Genomic DNA, 16,702 nt, shown 5'->3' with positions numbered 1-16,702 from the left:
GTTTTCTTGTTGGGTCGTAGGGCTCAAATATATGGGCCCAATGGAAGCCCAACGGAACAAAAAAAAAAAAACAGGGGTCCGTTTGGTTTCTTCCTACTAATTCTACAACAACGTAAACTGAATCTGATCTCTGTGTCTGTGAAGAAGAGGAGGGAGACATGTCGCGACAAAGACCAGGGAAGGCTCCTCTGCCTCCAGCTGAAGTGGTAATTGAATAACGAAACCACCCTTTTTAACTCGTGTTTGGATGCAGAGAAAATTGGATTCGTAATATTGTTGTTTTGATGGGCTGTATTGATATATTTTGTTGAAAGTGGATATTGATAATGGGAAGCATAAAATTTTAGCACGAAATTGTCGAATCATACATCAGCAATGCAAATGAGATAGAAAAAAGTGTAAAGCTTGTGATTTCTTACAGTTGATGTGGGGTTTGTCTGCTTTTTGTGTAAGAAGAAGGAAGATTGTTTCTAATGGCTTTGCATTGTGTTTTTGGTGTCAATTGTAGAATATTGAGAAATTGGAGAATGTGATAAATGAGGGTAATTACTATGGAGCTCAACAGATGTACAAGTCTATCAGTGCAAGGTATTAATTTTACCGTGTATTTTTTTTTTTCCCAAGTGAATCTTGTTTTAGTGATGTTTGTGCAACTGATGGCATTGGTTCTTACTAATCTAGATAGATGTGAATAGATTAAATAAATGTAATTTTGTTTTGGTACACAATTGGGGCACATGCATGTGAATTGATATTTAAACTTGTTCCCATTTGTTTTCTTCTGAGATGATTCTTCCGTATGATATTGAAACTTAATTTGTTACAGATATGTATCTGCTCAAAGACATTCTGAAGCTTTGGACATTCTTCACTCGGGTGCGTGCCTCCAGCTGAAAAACAGCCAGGTTATTCTCTTTCAAGTCCATGGTTACTAATTCTGTCAGGTGATTTTTGGATGCTAATATTATTAAATAGAAGCCAATGGGAATGTGAAATTTGTCCTGTTAAAGAAAAAGATTAGGCTGGATGCTGAGATATCCAAGCTGCCTTCATAAGCTGATAATTGGTTTATGCTGTGTCCGACTGGTTACACGATGAGTATGAGAATATGAATGAAAAATTCCGATATGGTAGGAACCTTTGTTAAGTCCCTGCTATTAAAATTGATTGATGTCAAAGGTTGATGGGTAGTCAGCATATTAGAATGGAGGAAGCATATCAAAGCTGTTGACTGCTAGAAAATACATTATCTGTCAATCCATTTGAAAATTTCTTATGTTTTTTGCCTGCAACTACATGGATACACAAATGCATAGCTTCCATTAAGTTGGGATGCAACTTTGCATACTTTAGATGTAACTTGTCCAACTGAATTGGGATTAGGGATGTTAGCTTAGGATTTTCTTTCCCCGGAAAGCAATCTTCTACATTTGAAAGTCAGGCTATCATTGTTCCATTTCATTTGCTAGATGATTTACTATTTTTGTTTTGTTTCCTGAGTTGGATGTTTGAGTAGCGTTTACATAATGTGTGCATAATGGAATATATTGCTGGATTTCCAGACTATTCTCGTACTCCTAGAATTACAATTTATTCCATAACAAACCAATCTCAGGTTACTTGTGGGTCGGAGCTTGCTGTGATCTTTGTGGAGACGCTTGTTAAAGCAAAAGTTCCTTATGATGATGATGTACTTGGTTAGTTCAAACTTAGTGATATGGCTTGTAATGCTTTTCAACCCTCCCTTGATCAATTTTAGATGTTATGATGTGGTTCTTAATGCTTTCTAATTCTCCCTTGCTGCAGTTTTCAAAAAAGAAAAAAAAAGGAAAGAAAGAAAGAGGGTGCTTTCTTTCATCTGTTTTGTTACTGAGATTTTAGTGCCTTGTATGAATATTAAACTAACTTAGAGAGAGTTCTTTCTTTGATTTTCAACCCTCCATTGGTCAATTTTAGATGTTTCAGAGTGGTTAATGTTTCTAATTCTCCCTTGCTGCAATTTTCACAACAAAAAAAAAAAAGAGGAAATAAAGAGGGTGCTTTCTATCATCTGTTTTGTTACTGAGATTTTAGTGCCTTGTATGAATATTAAACTAACTTAGAGAAAGTTCTTTCTTTGATTTTCAACGTTTTTGCATAGCCACGCTGAATGCTGAATGCTGAATGCTGCTGCCTTTTTTGATTTTTTGACAATGTTTCTCTATTAATTATGAGTTAATATCCATCTTAGATCGCATCAGAAAAATCTATAAGACATTTCCTCAGATACCTTTGCCACAAGACTTGGGGGAAGATGACGATATGCAACAACTCAATGAAGCCCTTGGGGCTGCAAAAACACGTGTCGAGTGCTGCTTGTCATTCTTAAAAGCTGCTATCAAGTGAGATATCCTGTCTTTCTCTTTTTGTACTCTTTTGGAAATTATAATATGCTGTTGCAATAATAACTGCAATACATGTGCTTTTGTGGAATAGTTTAAGATGACTTTTTTTCCCCTCCTTTATCTCTTCTGGTGGCTGTTAGATTGGGACTGAATAGCCCCTTTTTGGTTGTATAAAGGTGTATGGAGTAAACAGTCCTCTCCATCTGATTTCTCCAGTTTTCTTGTTTCCAAAACCTATGATTTTTTCTTGGAGCTCATGTATAGAACCTGTCTAATGTGGGCCATCCAGCTTGTTCTTTATTGGGCTGGAGAAGCTTTTTGTTATTGTGGAGTATATGCATCTATGAGGGTGTTTTAGAGTGTTTGAGTTTCACTTTCATCATACAGAGATGAAAACATGGGAAGATTTGACATGGGGCAAATAGTACATGGAGGGAGTGAAAAGAGTATAAGACAGAGACAGTGAGGATGGTTGGTCTGGGAAGGTGTGATGGATAAAAACAAAAATGATGTATCCATGTGTATCTGCTTGTAAGAGGAAACAAAGATATGCAGTGTGTTTATGTTTGTGTCTAGACATGTATGTAGCACATACTTTGACTGTTTCCTGTGGCACTGATATTAACTGCCTCATTGATGTGGAGCTATTTTGTTTTTAGGTGGTCTGCACATACTTTGACTGTTTCCTGTGGCACTGATATTAACTGCCTCATTGATGTGGAGCTATTTTGTTTTTAGGTGGTCTGCAGAGTTTGGAGCTCATAGGAATGGATCTCCAGAAATACATTTTATGCTAGCTGAATATGTTTATTCTGAATCTCCTGAGCTGGTATGTCTGAGGTCAAAGTTTGCTATAAGCTCTTTGTTGGATTGATTTGTTTGTAAATAATTGCTGGTGAATTGGCTCTTGGTTGGATTATTTTCCTTCCACTCACTCAGAGAAGATGTTGTTTCTTTTAGGTTGTTACAATCATTGTAGGGATGGTATCATATTTCCCATTCGTTTGATTCTGGATGGCTGTTTTCAGCTCTAACCTGCTTTGACAGATTCATGGGACTTTCTTTTTTCCAGATAAATTTTCATTATGCTTTTAAAGTTATGATATTTTGTTCTCTAAAATGCACTGCGTAAGGGATGATATGGAAAATAGAGATCCATATTATGCATGGTTTTAACTTTTAAATCATTTCTATGTGGAGTGATCAATGATATGTGCTGCTTTTGTACAGGACATGACTAGAGTATCATATCATTTTGTTAGAGGCAACAACCCAAAGAAGTTTGCATCTACTATAGTAAATTTTATGGGCAAGGTTAGTCTTAAATGATTCTATATAGATAAATATTATTCAAATGGATTGTATCTATACTGTTCCATCAATTGTTATCTTGTATATTTATAAAATATGTTTATGAAGTGTTTTTAGCTGCTGACTATTGGTCGTATTTGATAGCTAAGATTAATAAAGTATCTCCAAATCATTTGCGTCAAGATTCTAGTCTGATAACCTATAATCATTTATTTAACAATTACTATCTAGAAGTCATGATTGCTGTAATCTTATGCTGAACAGACCCAGAAACACCATATCCATTATCCAGTAATTTGATGCAATATTTCATTTGTGTCTTATAAGGGTAGGTTTAACTTTTTTCTTGGTATTTGATGGATTTGATGGATTTCCCACCTTGCAGTGTTATCCCGGTGAAGAAGATTTGGCTATTGCACGAGCAATTTTAATGTAAGCGCTTCTAAAACATTAAAAAAAAAAATTGCCTGTGGTTTTCTGTTATTAATGCCAAAATCATGGAACATGTTAATAATAACCGCTGCAGTTCCTGATCCTTTCCCCATTATGTAATGGTAGTCATGTGAAGTTCCAACTTATCAGGTAATTCTCTTCCTCTGGTAGGTATTTATCTATGGGTAATCTCAGAGATGCTAATTTTCTAATGGACGAGCTAAAGAAACATGCACAGTACAAGGAGCATGACCTTCCCCAATCAGATTTGATCCAATTCATCAATTATCTTCTGCCAACGTAAGTTGCATTTTTCTTCCATGGTGGGAATAGACTTTAGAGTTCAATGTCCAAATTGACTAAAAGAATCTTTAATTACTTTTGAGACATCTTTATATGATACTGAAATTAATTTGATTCTCAAAGTGTCGGATATTTGTTGTAATTCATCCTTAAGTGGAATTAGCCACTCAATTTTAATCATGAGCTTCTTTTGTGGTTATTTTCTGGAAAGTATTTGGCATATCTGCTTGATCCATGTTATAAATGATTCTGTGCATTTTTTCCTGACAGGTTGCAGAGAGATGCTTTACCACTTTTTAATATGCTGAGAACAAATTATAAGTCAAGTATAGACAGAGAACCTGCATTCAACGAGGTGTGCAATTTTCCTGCTAACTAGAATTTTTTTTACCTGTGGCTTGTGATCAACTTTGGTGTATGTATGAATTCTAACATGATTATGGTTCAGCTACTAGATGAAATTGCAGAGTTGTTCTATGGAGTGCAACGTAGAAATCCCTTGCAAGGGATGTTTGGAGATATTTTCCAGGTAAATTTCTCAACATCGATGCCCTACCATTCGAAACACAGGTTACATAGGCTTAATCCTATCAATTAGGACTTTGATGTTCTGAACGATAATGTGATCTCTTCAAATGCAATAAATAATTACATGTGATGACAGACAGAGAAACGTTTGCTAGACATCTACGACAAGAAGTGCAGTTTTTCTCCCGTTTCGTTGAAATAACAATGTTACTGATGATTTATTATTTACTGCATTATATGTGAAATATGCAAAATAGAGTTAGGATACATTTATGAGGAAATTATTATTCTTTTCCTTTTCTTTTGCAAGTGGAAATTATAGTACTTCTCACTGGCGGAATTCTTGTAACATCAAATTTTGCAGATGATGGGCTGATCACAACATGAAGACAAATTCAATGTATTGGCAACTAAACTGGTCCAGCAACAGGACATTGTTGTTTCCTTAGATGAAATGATCATCTGTTTGATGCGTTAGAAGCATAATTTGAACAGTTGTAAAGTCCTTGTTTTCGAACAGTAGATCTCCTGTAATTGACCAAAAATTTTATCCTTGTCCCCATATAAAAATTTTCCCTTTTCTCATTCTTCTTTGGCTAACGATTGGCATGCCTGTGAGAACAAGTCTGCGAACTTGCAAAATTTAGTTCTCCACCGAGGCAAGTCGTACTTGAAAACGTAGGCCATTGTGCTACCTTTAGTTTCAAACACTTTGACGTAGAAGCATGTTCTTGTAAAAGAAGACAGAATGTCCTTGCTTGGTGACTAGAAAATGGAACTATATTTTTTACAGGGGATATTGAAAGTGGCTGGCTCATAGAAGAGATGAATTCCTACACACCCGGCCCAATCTAGTTTGGAGGTGAGCGGGACAAGATTCTGACCCGACTCCACCTGGCTCGTCAGCAATTACAAAGTGTGTAGTCCCTGAGGCTGAAACGACGTCTTTTTGTCTAACGAAATCCAAACGCGACGTCGTTTGAACCTTTCTATCCCTTTTCCGGTACTCCTCTCCCGTTCTCTTCCACTACCGGCTTCTTCAGCCTGGCCTCTAAACCCCTAATGGGAAAGTCCTATAACAAGTCTAATCAAAGCTCGAAAATTCTCAACAATGGAGACACAATCACAAAATCTCTAAAACCCTAAACCACAAACACAACATGACCTATTAGAAACCCTAACAAAAGTCCTAACCTCAGAAATGAGAAAACCTCTAGCTTGAAACCCTAAACCCTACACTCCCCACCTCTCCACAGACCCTAACCTCTTAATCTCTCTGTTTAATTCATAAACCCTAATTCAAAACTCTGACACTCTTCTTCAGTTCTTCAAATACCCCCTCCTTCAATTACCCACCACTCACCTCTCCCTTTGCTCTCTCTTCTCCCTTCCCTTCTCCGGCGCTGCCATTTCATTACCGCCAAACCCCTCCTTTACTCTTTCATCTCCGCCGAAAAATCCAACTCCCTTAATCGCCTCCTCCTCCACCCCCCAAAAACTCAATCACCCCATCAACTATTTTAGCATTCCAAAACGTCTTCTAGATACTTCCATTGGAGCATATGTCGCGTGCGGTAAGCCCCATCACGCTGCGCAAATTTTTAACAGAATGAAGAGATCGGGTATGCAGCCCAACTTGTTAACTTGCAATACTTTATTAAATGCTTTAGTGAGACCCTTCATCGCATTCGATAAGATTGAGCCTACAGCTTTTTTTACTGATTTAATTAAGATTAGTGTTAAGATTAATACGAAGACTTAATATTTTGATTTATGGGTCTTGCATGGGGAACAAGTATGGTGAAGCAACAAGGGTTTTAGGTAAAATGGGGGATTTTTATGCTCGCTGGATATTGTTACTTGTATTACTATCTTAGATGGTTTCTGTAAGAAAGGGAGATTAAATGAGGATAGGAATTTGTTGTTGGATATGAAAAATAATGGGACCGCATATAATATATTGATTGTAGGGTATTGTAGGTTAGGATGGTTAGAGGAGTCGGGAAAGGTTATGTAATTAATGTTGCAGAATAATGTGATGCCAGACGTTTGGACGTGCAATGTGATGATTAGTGGGTTTTGTAAACAGGGTAGGATTGATGAGGCGTTGAGGTTGAATGAAGAGATGGAAAAACTGAAGCTGTTGCCTGATGTGGTAATATATAATACTTTGATTAATGGGTGTTTTGAACATGGGAGTAGTGAGGAGGGGTTTAAATTGATTAATGGGTGTTTTGAAGCGTTGAGGTGTTTATATAACACTGTTACTTGTAATGCTTTGATAAGTGGGCATTGTAAGGTGGCGAAGATGGATGAAGCATTCAGATTGATGGAGGAAATGGGGACGAAATGTATTGTGGATGAGGGTAGTTAAGGCACTTTGATCATGGGATGTTTTAAAAATGAAAAGGCAGGTAAAGCTTTGAAGCTTTGGGATGAGATGAAGGAGAAAGAGATCGCTCCAAGTGTTATCACCTATAACTCTATTATTGCAGGCTTATGCCAAATGGGAAAAACTGATCAAGCAAGAGACAAACTGAATGAGCTTCTGGAGAGTGATTTGGTCCCTGGTGAAATTACATACAGTGCGATTATTCATGGACATTGCTGGGAAGATCAAGTTGAGAAAGCATTTCAGTTCCACAACAAAATGGTCGAGAATAAGGTTAAGCCAAATGCATTTACTTGTAATGTTCTCCTTCGTGGGATTTGCAGAGAAGGTATGCTTGGAAAACCTCTTAAGCTCTTCAACACATGGATTTCAAAGGGTAATGCCATTTCATACAACAAGATAATTTTAGCCCTTTGCAAAGAGAAGAGATTTGAGGAGGCATCTGATCTTCTTGCAGAAGTGGACAAAAAGAAACTAGAACCTGATTGTTATACATATAATGCTGCTATTCTTGGTGGGCTTACTGATGCTGGAAGGACTGAGGACGCAGAGGAGTTCATATAAAAAATACTGGAGAAAGGAAAATTAGATGATCAGTTTTTAGAATCGAAGAGGCGGGATATGAGGACAGTAATGTTCCTCACGAACCTCATCCAAATTGCTTATTCAAACAAGATTAATGAGCTTTGTTCTCAAGGGAGATACAAGGATGCAACAAAAAATTTCCATGAATCGGCTCAAAAGGACATTGTTGTACCTAAATGTACTTGCATTATTCTGATGGATGGGCTTATTAGGAGGATAAAAGGTATGCCAAAAGGCGCGCTACTGAAGTGACATTTTAGTGAGGTTCTTATGGAAAGTTCGATTTTGAGAGGCTCATCATCATGTTTGGCACAGATTCATCACGGAATTATGTTCTGGAAAGTGTTGATTTGGAGAAGGCTTGTCAATTCACCGGGAATTTTTTGGATCAAGTTTGTTTATTTTAAGAAAATAATTCCATGATGGATGAAGTCTGGCAACGAGAAGTGTCTAATGTTTTGGTTAAGAAATAGTGTGAAGGATTAGAGCCTGCCTTCTGAAAGCCAAAGAAGGGGAGAATACACCAAGCTCAAAAGAGAAGAGTTGTGATCCTACCAAATTTCAGTGAGCTTTTGTTCCTCAAAAGACCTGATAATTCTTTAGTCATTACTCCTTTTCTTTTGTATGCTCTCGTATTGATTTTCAATTTAGTTGGCCGTGTACATATGCGAGGATCAAAATTTAAATTTTTGGTGTGCATTTTGTAATAGGATAATGACGAGCAGTTGTGTTCCACCTAGGTACAATTACTGCATGAAACAGTGCAATAAAATCTCACCTTCCTATTTCTGGGATCGTTGTGGATCGTATTTTCTTATGGTTTGATAGCATCTTACATTTCATGTAAGAATTTATGTGCTTTAATTGGAAGCCTTTGAGGTAAAAGCATGCTCTTGATTACATGACAGTTAGAACTGAAGAATAGCTATAGTTTGTGGATGAAAGTAAAGTCCTCAAGTTTTTCTTAGATTCCTATGCTATACATTTTGAATTTGAATTTCCTTTCCGTGGTTGCTAGGATTTGAACTTCAGATTTCCCTGTTAAGTAGAGGAAATAAAAGATGGAAGACGGACAACCCATTGTTTTTTCGTTGATAGCCCATTGTTTAGTAATAGCAGCTGCTCATTGGAGTTCTTTGAACACATTTCCAATTTTTCCTCTTTCTCGCCCATTAAATGACAGACTTTATATCCATAATTATTGTTTTTATCCATTTTTATTGTTGTTTTCCTGTAATCCTATTTGTGTGAAGTTCACAGGAGCGGCAATGCGGATGGCTGATTGATTTTGCTCTGTGTAAACATGGTTTGCTCTCTTGCTCCTCCCTTTTGATCACTATAGAAAATGTGAGGTCTTACGAGCACGCTAGTATTTGTTGACAAACAGAGCAGTTACTTTAAAAAGAATCGTTAATTAATGCATGACTTTGGATTAGTCTATAGCTTTTGTCCCAGAAGAAGGGTTTCATACCTTGTATCTCAATTCTGTCAGTTGTCCATGGTCAACCAGAATGAAGCGCATCTAGACCTTTCAAAAGATTAAGGACGCCCGTCTTTTTGCTACTAGCTATAAAGTTACCTCTTAACAACTCTCTTCTCTAAAAAGATAATATACTTTTTTAGGTTTATATCTGAAGTCTCCGATGTGCGCTACCTTTTCTCTCCGTATCCCTTTGGAGGATTTACAACTTTTTAGCTGCAACGAGTTAGTGCTTTGTGATCGCATTGATTTCCCGTTTAATTACCAGTTAATGTGGATCTCCATGTTTCATAGTCAACTAGATTGACCCATGTCTGAGATTTGCAAGGAACGTTTATAGCTTAAGGTGGCAATTGCATAACATTTTCATCAGGAGGATTCGGGCAATAGGGTCCTATCATTTATGTACCAGTCCTGTTTAACTACAAGCCCATAGAACCCACAAACCTCCAGTATGAAACCACTTCAGGTCATGGATTCGGAAAGGGTGAAACATTCTTGCAAGTTGGGGCTTGACCCTTGTGAGTTGGGTTAGGAGAAGTGGCTTCCAACCTTACCGTGATTGACATGTTTCATGAATCGGCATTCACATTTTCTAGCGAAGACCTACAAATTAACAACGATATACCAGCACTGCTTGTTAAGAAATACTTGTAGTAGGAAGTTGTCTTGTGAAGAAACCGTGGTGTGATCAAGGTTGTGTCAACATGGCGAGACCGAGTTTTTTCTTCGCCAAACAAATAGAAAATTTTATTAGCCACTTGTTTTCTTTTTCCTTCATCATAATATCATTGTATGACTCATTGATCAATTTCTAGAAAATAATTACCAGAAAACTCTCACTGAAATCCAATTCGCAGAACACATTTGTTGACCTTTTCTAAAGTAGTTTGGTATTGCTAGTTTCATTTCTTATGAATTTTCTTTCCAAATTAAAGACTATTTTACAATCCATTCTCTCGCTTTTTTCTCCTCGGCTTGATCCATTTTACACTGAACCAGGAATCTACATGTGGTTTACTGCTCCCTGACTGTTCATTAATTAGAAAACACTCGTTATCCGAATCGACTAACTGATTGAAGCTCTTGGCTAACTCTTGAACAAGTAAACAAAACCTTAACTCGGGAGTCAGATTTGATTTCTTAGAGTTATGTGCCCTAACATTTACATCTCTTTTTCTGAAAGGTCATCTCTGAAACAGAACAAGAAATAGGAAATAAAGGAAGAAACCGTGTCACAAAAAGCCATTACAAAATCCAGCCCACCTATGCAATTACGCGTGAACCAACCTCTGTTGGGTTAAAAAAATAGAAATGGAAACCAGTTTGCAATAAAAGACTTGTAAAACCCTTCTTTTCAACCAAAGTGTCTTCACGTTTTTCGTATAGAATTGGCCACGTAGCTAGCTAGTGCAACCCAATCTGTAGATCTTGCTCGAGATCTAATTCCTTATACTCGTGAGCTGCACTGAACTGTTTAGTTATGAGATGAATGGAATCTTTGGTTATCTGCTTAAAATTTCATGTCAAGTCATCATCCATTCATTGGCAAGCATGATGTTGAGATGCATCTACAGTTTATGGATTTGAGATTAGCCGTCTGCTGGAGAAGGATCGAACGATATCTAAATATAGAGATTTACTTCTCCCTCTTTGTTTTTTCCTCATTATTAAGGTGTGCTGGTCTTATATGTCAGCATTATTAGCCGTAAGTTTATGTACAAACAGTAAGGGAACGTTTTTCATTGCGATCCTACGTTTTTTCAAAAAAAAAATGTTTTTTTTTAAACTAAAAAAATAGTGTTTTTTTATCATTTAATGTTAAAAAAAAATATGATTTTGATGCATTTCCAAGAAAAAACACTTTAAAAAGTAATTTCTACTATCACATTCTCAAACAGACTCTAAATTCATGTTTGGGTGGTGCATGATGCTTTTTACAAATACTTTTTGCTTGAAAATACATTAAAATATTTTTATTTTATTTTTTAGATCATGACATCAAAATCATTGGAAAGTACTAAAAAATTAATATTTTTCCAAGACATATATATTTTTAAAATATATTTAAACGCAACTGAAAACACAATCCAATACAATACAGAGAATAAATTAACCTTCCATCAATTGAGTTTTATAAGCATTATTAGCTATAATATATGTCAGCATTGCATGTTGGTTAGCATATATGATTTAAATCTCACTAGAAAGTATTTTAATTTTCTCAACCTTCTCTTAGATTAAAGCTTGAGAGAAAGAAAAAAGGATATAATTTGGAAAAGCATTAATAAGATTGTTTTTTATTGGTTAGATTGCATTAGAACTTTCCTAATTAACCGATCGGTAGAAGAATCTAGATAGCGTTGTAGAGGAGTCAAAAGACTATCAAAGACTTTTCTATACATGGACTGTGAATTCTAAGCCTCGTTTCTTAATCCGTTTTAAATGTTATTCTTAATTTCTTAATATAGTCTATTGTGCTCCATCTCTTGTCTTCGTACGTATTTGTAACATGCGGACTACCAAACTTCTTTTGTTCTTCTCTAAAGAAATCATAGCTCCTCGGCCTAATCTAGACTAATTGTGTCCGAAATTCTGTTTTTTTTTTCTTTTTTCTTTTCCTTTGACAAAAGCTTATGAATGGGGCTCACATGGATTCACATAATTCAAACCCTGGCTGCTAAGCAATCCGGATGCTCATTCTATGATCCATGCATGCTCGGCCGATCTGCTTACGAACCTTCAGTTGTAGTGGGGGTCAAATAATGCTAGCATGATTTTGGGAGTAAATTTACTATGTACTTCTGTTGACTTCAGGAAAAATTGACAAGGGTATTCGGTCACGCAAAATTAATTGGAAATTTAAGAAATGTTGCCACTTGTCACATGATTATGACTCGTGTCAATCATGGTTAATAATGAATTAGTTTAAGACCAATCTCACTTTGTTCATCTTTCTATTAAATTGGAGGGTAATAATTCGATTTCTTTAAAGTTTGTTCTGGTCCACACGCAAAAGACTCTCTGTCTGTCTCGAACATGACAAGAGAAATCTATCTACTGAAGAACTTCAAGCGTGGCTCCGTGAAGCTATTCAAATGGTATCTTTTTCGAACTAGGAAACTCGGAGAGTGGACTAAATTAGTGCTTTACAGTTCTTCTGGTCTGGTGACAATTGTGCCAGCTGCTAGATAAAATTAATTCCAGCATTTAGAGTTTTGTGTGGTTAATTACATGAGATTTCAAAACATGAAAACTAATCAAGAAACACTCGATCATAAAACAAGAGAATAATAATCACAAATATCTATTTAAACACTTAAATATAATTAATCATCACACTTGACATCTTCTTTTCTTTTCTTTTTTGTGTGTGTGCGTGTCTTTTCTATAATTAGTCTAGCTAGATTAAAATATCAATTACTAAAAGACTTGGAGGAGAAATTAACCTAACAAAGGCAGCACATTGAAATCAATATCCAACTACTTCCCACTACAAACTATATTAAAGACCCAAGGATTTCTAACTCGAAGAAAGAATGGCATTAGAGTGTAGAAAAAATACAATCAGAAAACAAAAGTCTCTTTTAAAAGGTCACATTCTAGGGGACTTTTTATAACAAAATGAAGATGATAAGGATCCTCATTTCTCTCCCATTTTCTTTGCGCCCCCCACGAGCCATCGGTTCTTCACCGAACTAGTGACCCACCATGGACCATGGGAGCTTGGGGCTCCATCCTTTGTACTCTCTTAAAATCTTAGGTCGTTATCAATTAATCGCCACTCCATGCACTCTAGTGTAAAAGTGGTGATAAGTTTGCATAAAATATGGTGCTGGCACGGTTGCGTCACAGCAATCAACATCGATAAAAAAATCATAATTCCTCGGTAAGAAGTCGGCTCCGATGAATTAATTTGGATGGCAAGATCAGCCAGGTGGCATTCCCTTTGAAGTTTCGCGGAGATCTTGTCACTCTGGCAGTGTTAGGCACTTACCCTGAAAAAAGGGTTTTGCCATAAACAACAACGTGGATGAAAGAAAATTAGCAGCATAGGAGGCCAAATATCACAAGGCACATGTTAAAAACTATCCTCAATAGTCAATTCTCGGTCAACAAAAAAATAGTGCCGGAGCTTTCTTATATTAAAATATAAGTTTTAAATTTATTTTTCTATTAATTTTGAGTATGATACTTGTTAGATCCATCCGCGATTAGATTTGATAGTCTATCAAGCTCTTAACACATCCAAAAAAAATATGTATCTTTCCTTGAAACGCCCAAGAAAATTAGTATTTTTTTTAAATATATTTAGATAAATAACTCAAATATGTTAGGCTCAGACATGAAAACCTGAGACCACAAAGACTATGGGGTGCATGTACAGCTGTATTAAAAAAACCAATATGCTAGTGCCTACATGCGAATACATCTCTATGCGAATACATCTCTATACACGTGATCATTTATGCTGTATTGTGGAATACACATAGGTTACTTATAGAAAAGTGGAGGGAGACCAATTAAGAATACTGTTATTTCATCAGCTTTGAGATTCTATAACAAGGTTGGTAGGTGATTCGATGTGGAATTTACATACATTATTTAGACAAGTGGAGGGAGGCCAAAAACACTGTTATTTCATCAACTTTGAGATTCTATAACAAGGTCTCTTGGCAAGTGATTCGACAAGTTGGTACCAAGGGGATGGCCAAACCTAACTATATGTTTTTTAATTTACCAATTCGGTAACAAAATCATTGCTATAAATTTAGGAAATCGGGCAACTGTGTGGTTCTGATCATTGGAACAAAGGTATGAAAGTGATATTTATGGTAACATAACCGAAGGTAGTTATTTTATTCCTGGAATTATAACTAAATTGTAAGACTAATGCTTGCAGTACTGTATCAGCACAAGTCTTGAAACCAATTATTATGACAGGACTCGTACTGGTATGGAGTTAGTAATTAATGACAGATACCTACTTAGGTTTGAACGATTTAGCAGTGATGGAAAGTTACCAACCTACACTGGGTCGAAAGATCATTCAAGTTCAGTGTAGTGAAGGTTGAGTGTGAAGTTATTGATACTTCAAATCTGTTTCAAAAAAATATTTTCAAAGCATAGTAATCTGCATCCTGAATCGAGTAATACTGTAAAAACAGGAAGATTTTAGTTTTTTTTTTTTTTTTTTTTTGCAATGTAGCTTTGAATTCGAAACTTTTTAAGGAAAATACTAATATATACATATATATATATATATATAGAGAGAGAGAGAGAGAGAGAGAGAGACCATCATCCTTTATAGTTTACCCATGGACCCTTTTAAATAAGAACAATTTGGGTTTGGAAATGAACTGGGTGGTAGCTGGGATTCGAACTCTGATCAAGTGGTTATAAAAAACATAAATATAATATTAAACACAGTTTTATATTGATTGACCAGAATCCAAAGATCCAACGCGTACGGATAGGTTAAGAAAGCTCTAAAGAGATGCTTGTTGTTGAACATTCATTTTAATAATTTTATCTCTTTTTGAGTAATTGAAATATTTGTAAGGAACGCACAGCATATCATAAGAACACATTCCTTCTCTCTCTCTCTCTCTCTCTCTCTCTCTCTCTCTCGGTGAAAAAATTAATCTACGGAGAGATCGAGGTAGTCTCGTTCGTACTATCCTAATCAATTAGTTTTCGACGTGATCGTGTTTTAGTGGACCTTTTGGTCTCATAAAACTAATTCTTTGCCCCCACATTTCTAATGAATTCCTAGTGGATTTTCTTTTTTTCCTTCCTGCTCTCTGATGTCATCTACAGTCCCCTTAAGAAGGAAGAAGGAAAAACGTAACATGCTATATAACTCAAAGAGCCCAAAAACTGCATAGTTTTATGTTGAATACCCTTTTCAACGTATCATGCTATATATAACTTAAATATATTGTTTATTTTTATATTTTAAAAAATTTTAATTTTTTTTTGGCCGCTCGAAGCTACGGTCAGATCTGATTAGATCTGATGCGTTCAATTTCCACAGATCCAGCCGATTTGGTCTGGTCCTATCCGACCCAACCCCGGAACTTAGAATGGCCGGCATGTTTTGATTAGTGTTTTTATATTGTTTTGATGTGTTGATATCAAAAATAATTTTTAAAAAATAAAAAAAATATTATTTTGATATATTTTAAAGTAAAAAATACTTTAAAAAACAACCGTTATGGTAATATCCAAAATTAAAAATTGAATACTTCTTCTATTGTGTGTAGACTTGGAAAAATGCAAATACCCTTTTTATTATTTTTCAAATTGACAAAAACAACTAATAACAATTCAATATTATAATCAGTTCCTCCGTAGAAAATGTAATATTGATAAAAATATTTAATGACCTAAAAAAAGAAATCAACGTTAGGCTTAACTACTTTGTTTGTTTCCTTGAAAACAAAATTGTGTATGCTTCCAGAAATTTGATAGTTCTTAGCCCCCGGTAAAAGGAGATTTTCGGAATTTGCCAGTACTGTAAATGTACGAGTACGACTCTTCCTAAGCTGTCTTGCCTTGTAGGAATTGGCTTCCTACTCACGACATGGATACTAATTTTTCCATATCCAACGTTTTTCATTCATATATACAGCCAAGTGCTTAGTTCATTGCAAAGACTAATAATTTTATATTTTTTATATTAATAAAAATACGATTTAACTATAATACCAAAAGATGTCTAAATATTGTTGTTTCGGATAATGTTTTCATAGAATTACTTTAAGTTTCTATTACATGACATGGGTATGGTAAGATTCTTTTAAATACTATAGACATAATATATATTCTTGCCAGGTCGAGTATTTGAAATAGCCTACCTCCCTTTTATTTTTAGCTCACGTTCTTACAGGACCAAACAGGTCACACGCTTAACCCTTGACTCCATTCTTCTCTTGCTGTAACAAAAACAAATGACATGTTACATTTCTGATGTCTGTCAGGTCCCATTTCGTTACAGTTTCTGATACAGGCCTGCTGTTGTCTCCCACCCAATTAATAATTGTTTATTTCCAATAAATGACAAAAATCCACGGTGTGGAATTGGAGTTCGACAAGTCAACAAATACACAGTGATGGAAAAAATTTGACAATTAAAAATAAGAAAGGCAAAAAAGAAAAGCCGCAACCATTAACGAAGTGATTTCAAACTGGGAGTGACATCATGTATGGATTTAATTACATAAGCTTGACACTTGACACCGTTAAAATAAATGCCATTTTTCTCTATATATATTCCTTCATCTT

At 35.7% G+C, this 16,702-nt stretch overlaps 2 protein-coding genes across 2 annotated transcripts; both read left to right on the top strand.

Moving 5' to 3' along the window:
• Positions 1-53: 53 nt before the first annotated feature.
• Positions 54-5,543, top strand: LOC7469765 (protein GET4). The gene is made up of 12 exons (XM_002312001.4): positions 54-206; positions 509-588; positions 827-905; positions 1,616-1,697; positions 2,231-2,381; positions 3,123-3,213; positions 3,615-3,698; positions 4,081-4,127; positions 4,299-4,427; positions 4,701-4,785; positions 4,879-4,959; positions 5,323-5,543. Exons 1-12 carry the CDS (start codon positions 159-161, stop codon positions 5,332-5,334), a joined length of 969 nt encoding a protein of 322 aa, XP_002312037.2. The 5' UTR covers positions 54-158; the 3' UTR covers positions 5,335-5,543.
• Positions 5,544-5,676: 133 nt separating this feature from the next.
• LOC7469763 (pentatricopeptide repeat-containing protein At2g16880) lies at positions 5,677-8,724 on the top strand. The gene has a single exon (XM_024606693.2). It carries the CDS (start codon positions 7,345-7,347, stop codon positions 7,912-7,914), a length of 570 nt encoding a protein of 189 aa, XP_024462461.1. The 5' UTR covers positions 5,677-7,344; the 3' UTR covers positions 7,915-8,724.
• Positions 8,725-16,702: the final 7,978 nt, after the last annotated feature.

Source organism: Populus trichocarpa, chromosome 8, assembly GCF_000002775.5.
Source record: "Populus trichocarpa isolate Nisqually-1 chromosome 8, P.trichocarpa_v4.1, whole genome shotgun sequence".
Classification (NCBI taxonomy): domain Eukaryota; kingdom Viridiplantae; phylum Streptophyta; class Magnoliopsida; order Malpighiales; family Salicaceae; genus Populus; species Populus trichocarpa.
Note: the sequence above shows the minus strand (reverse complement) of the source record. Positions and strands in the feature narration are given on the sequence as shown.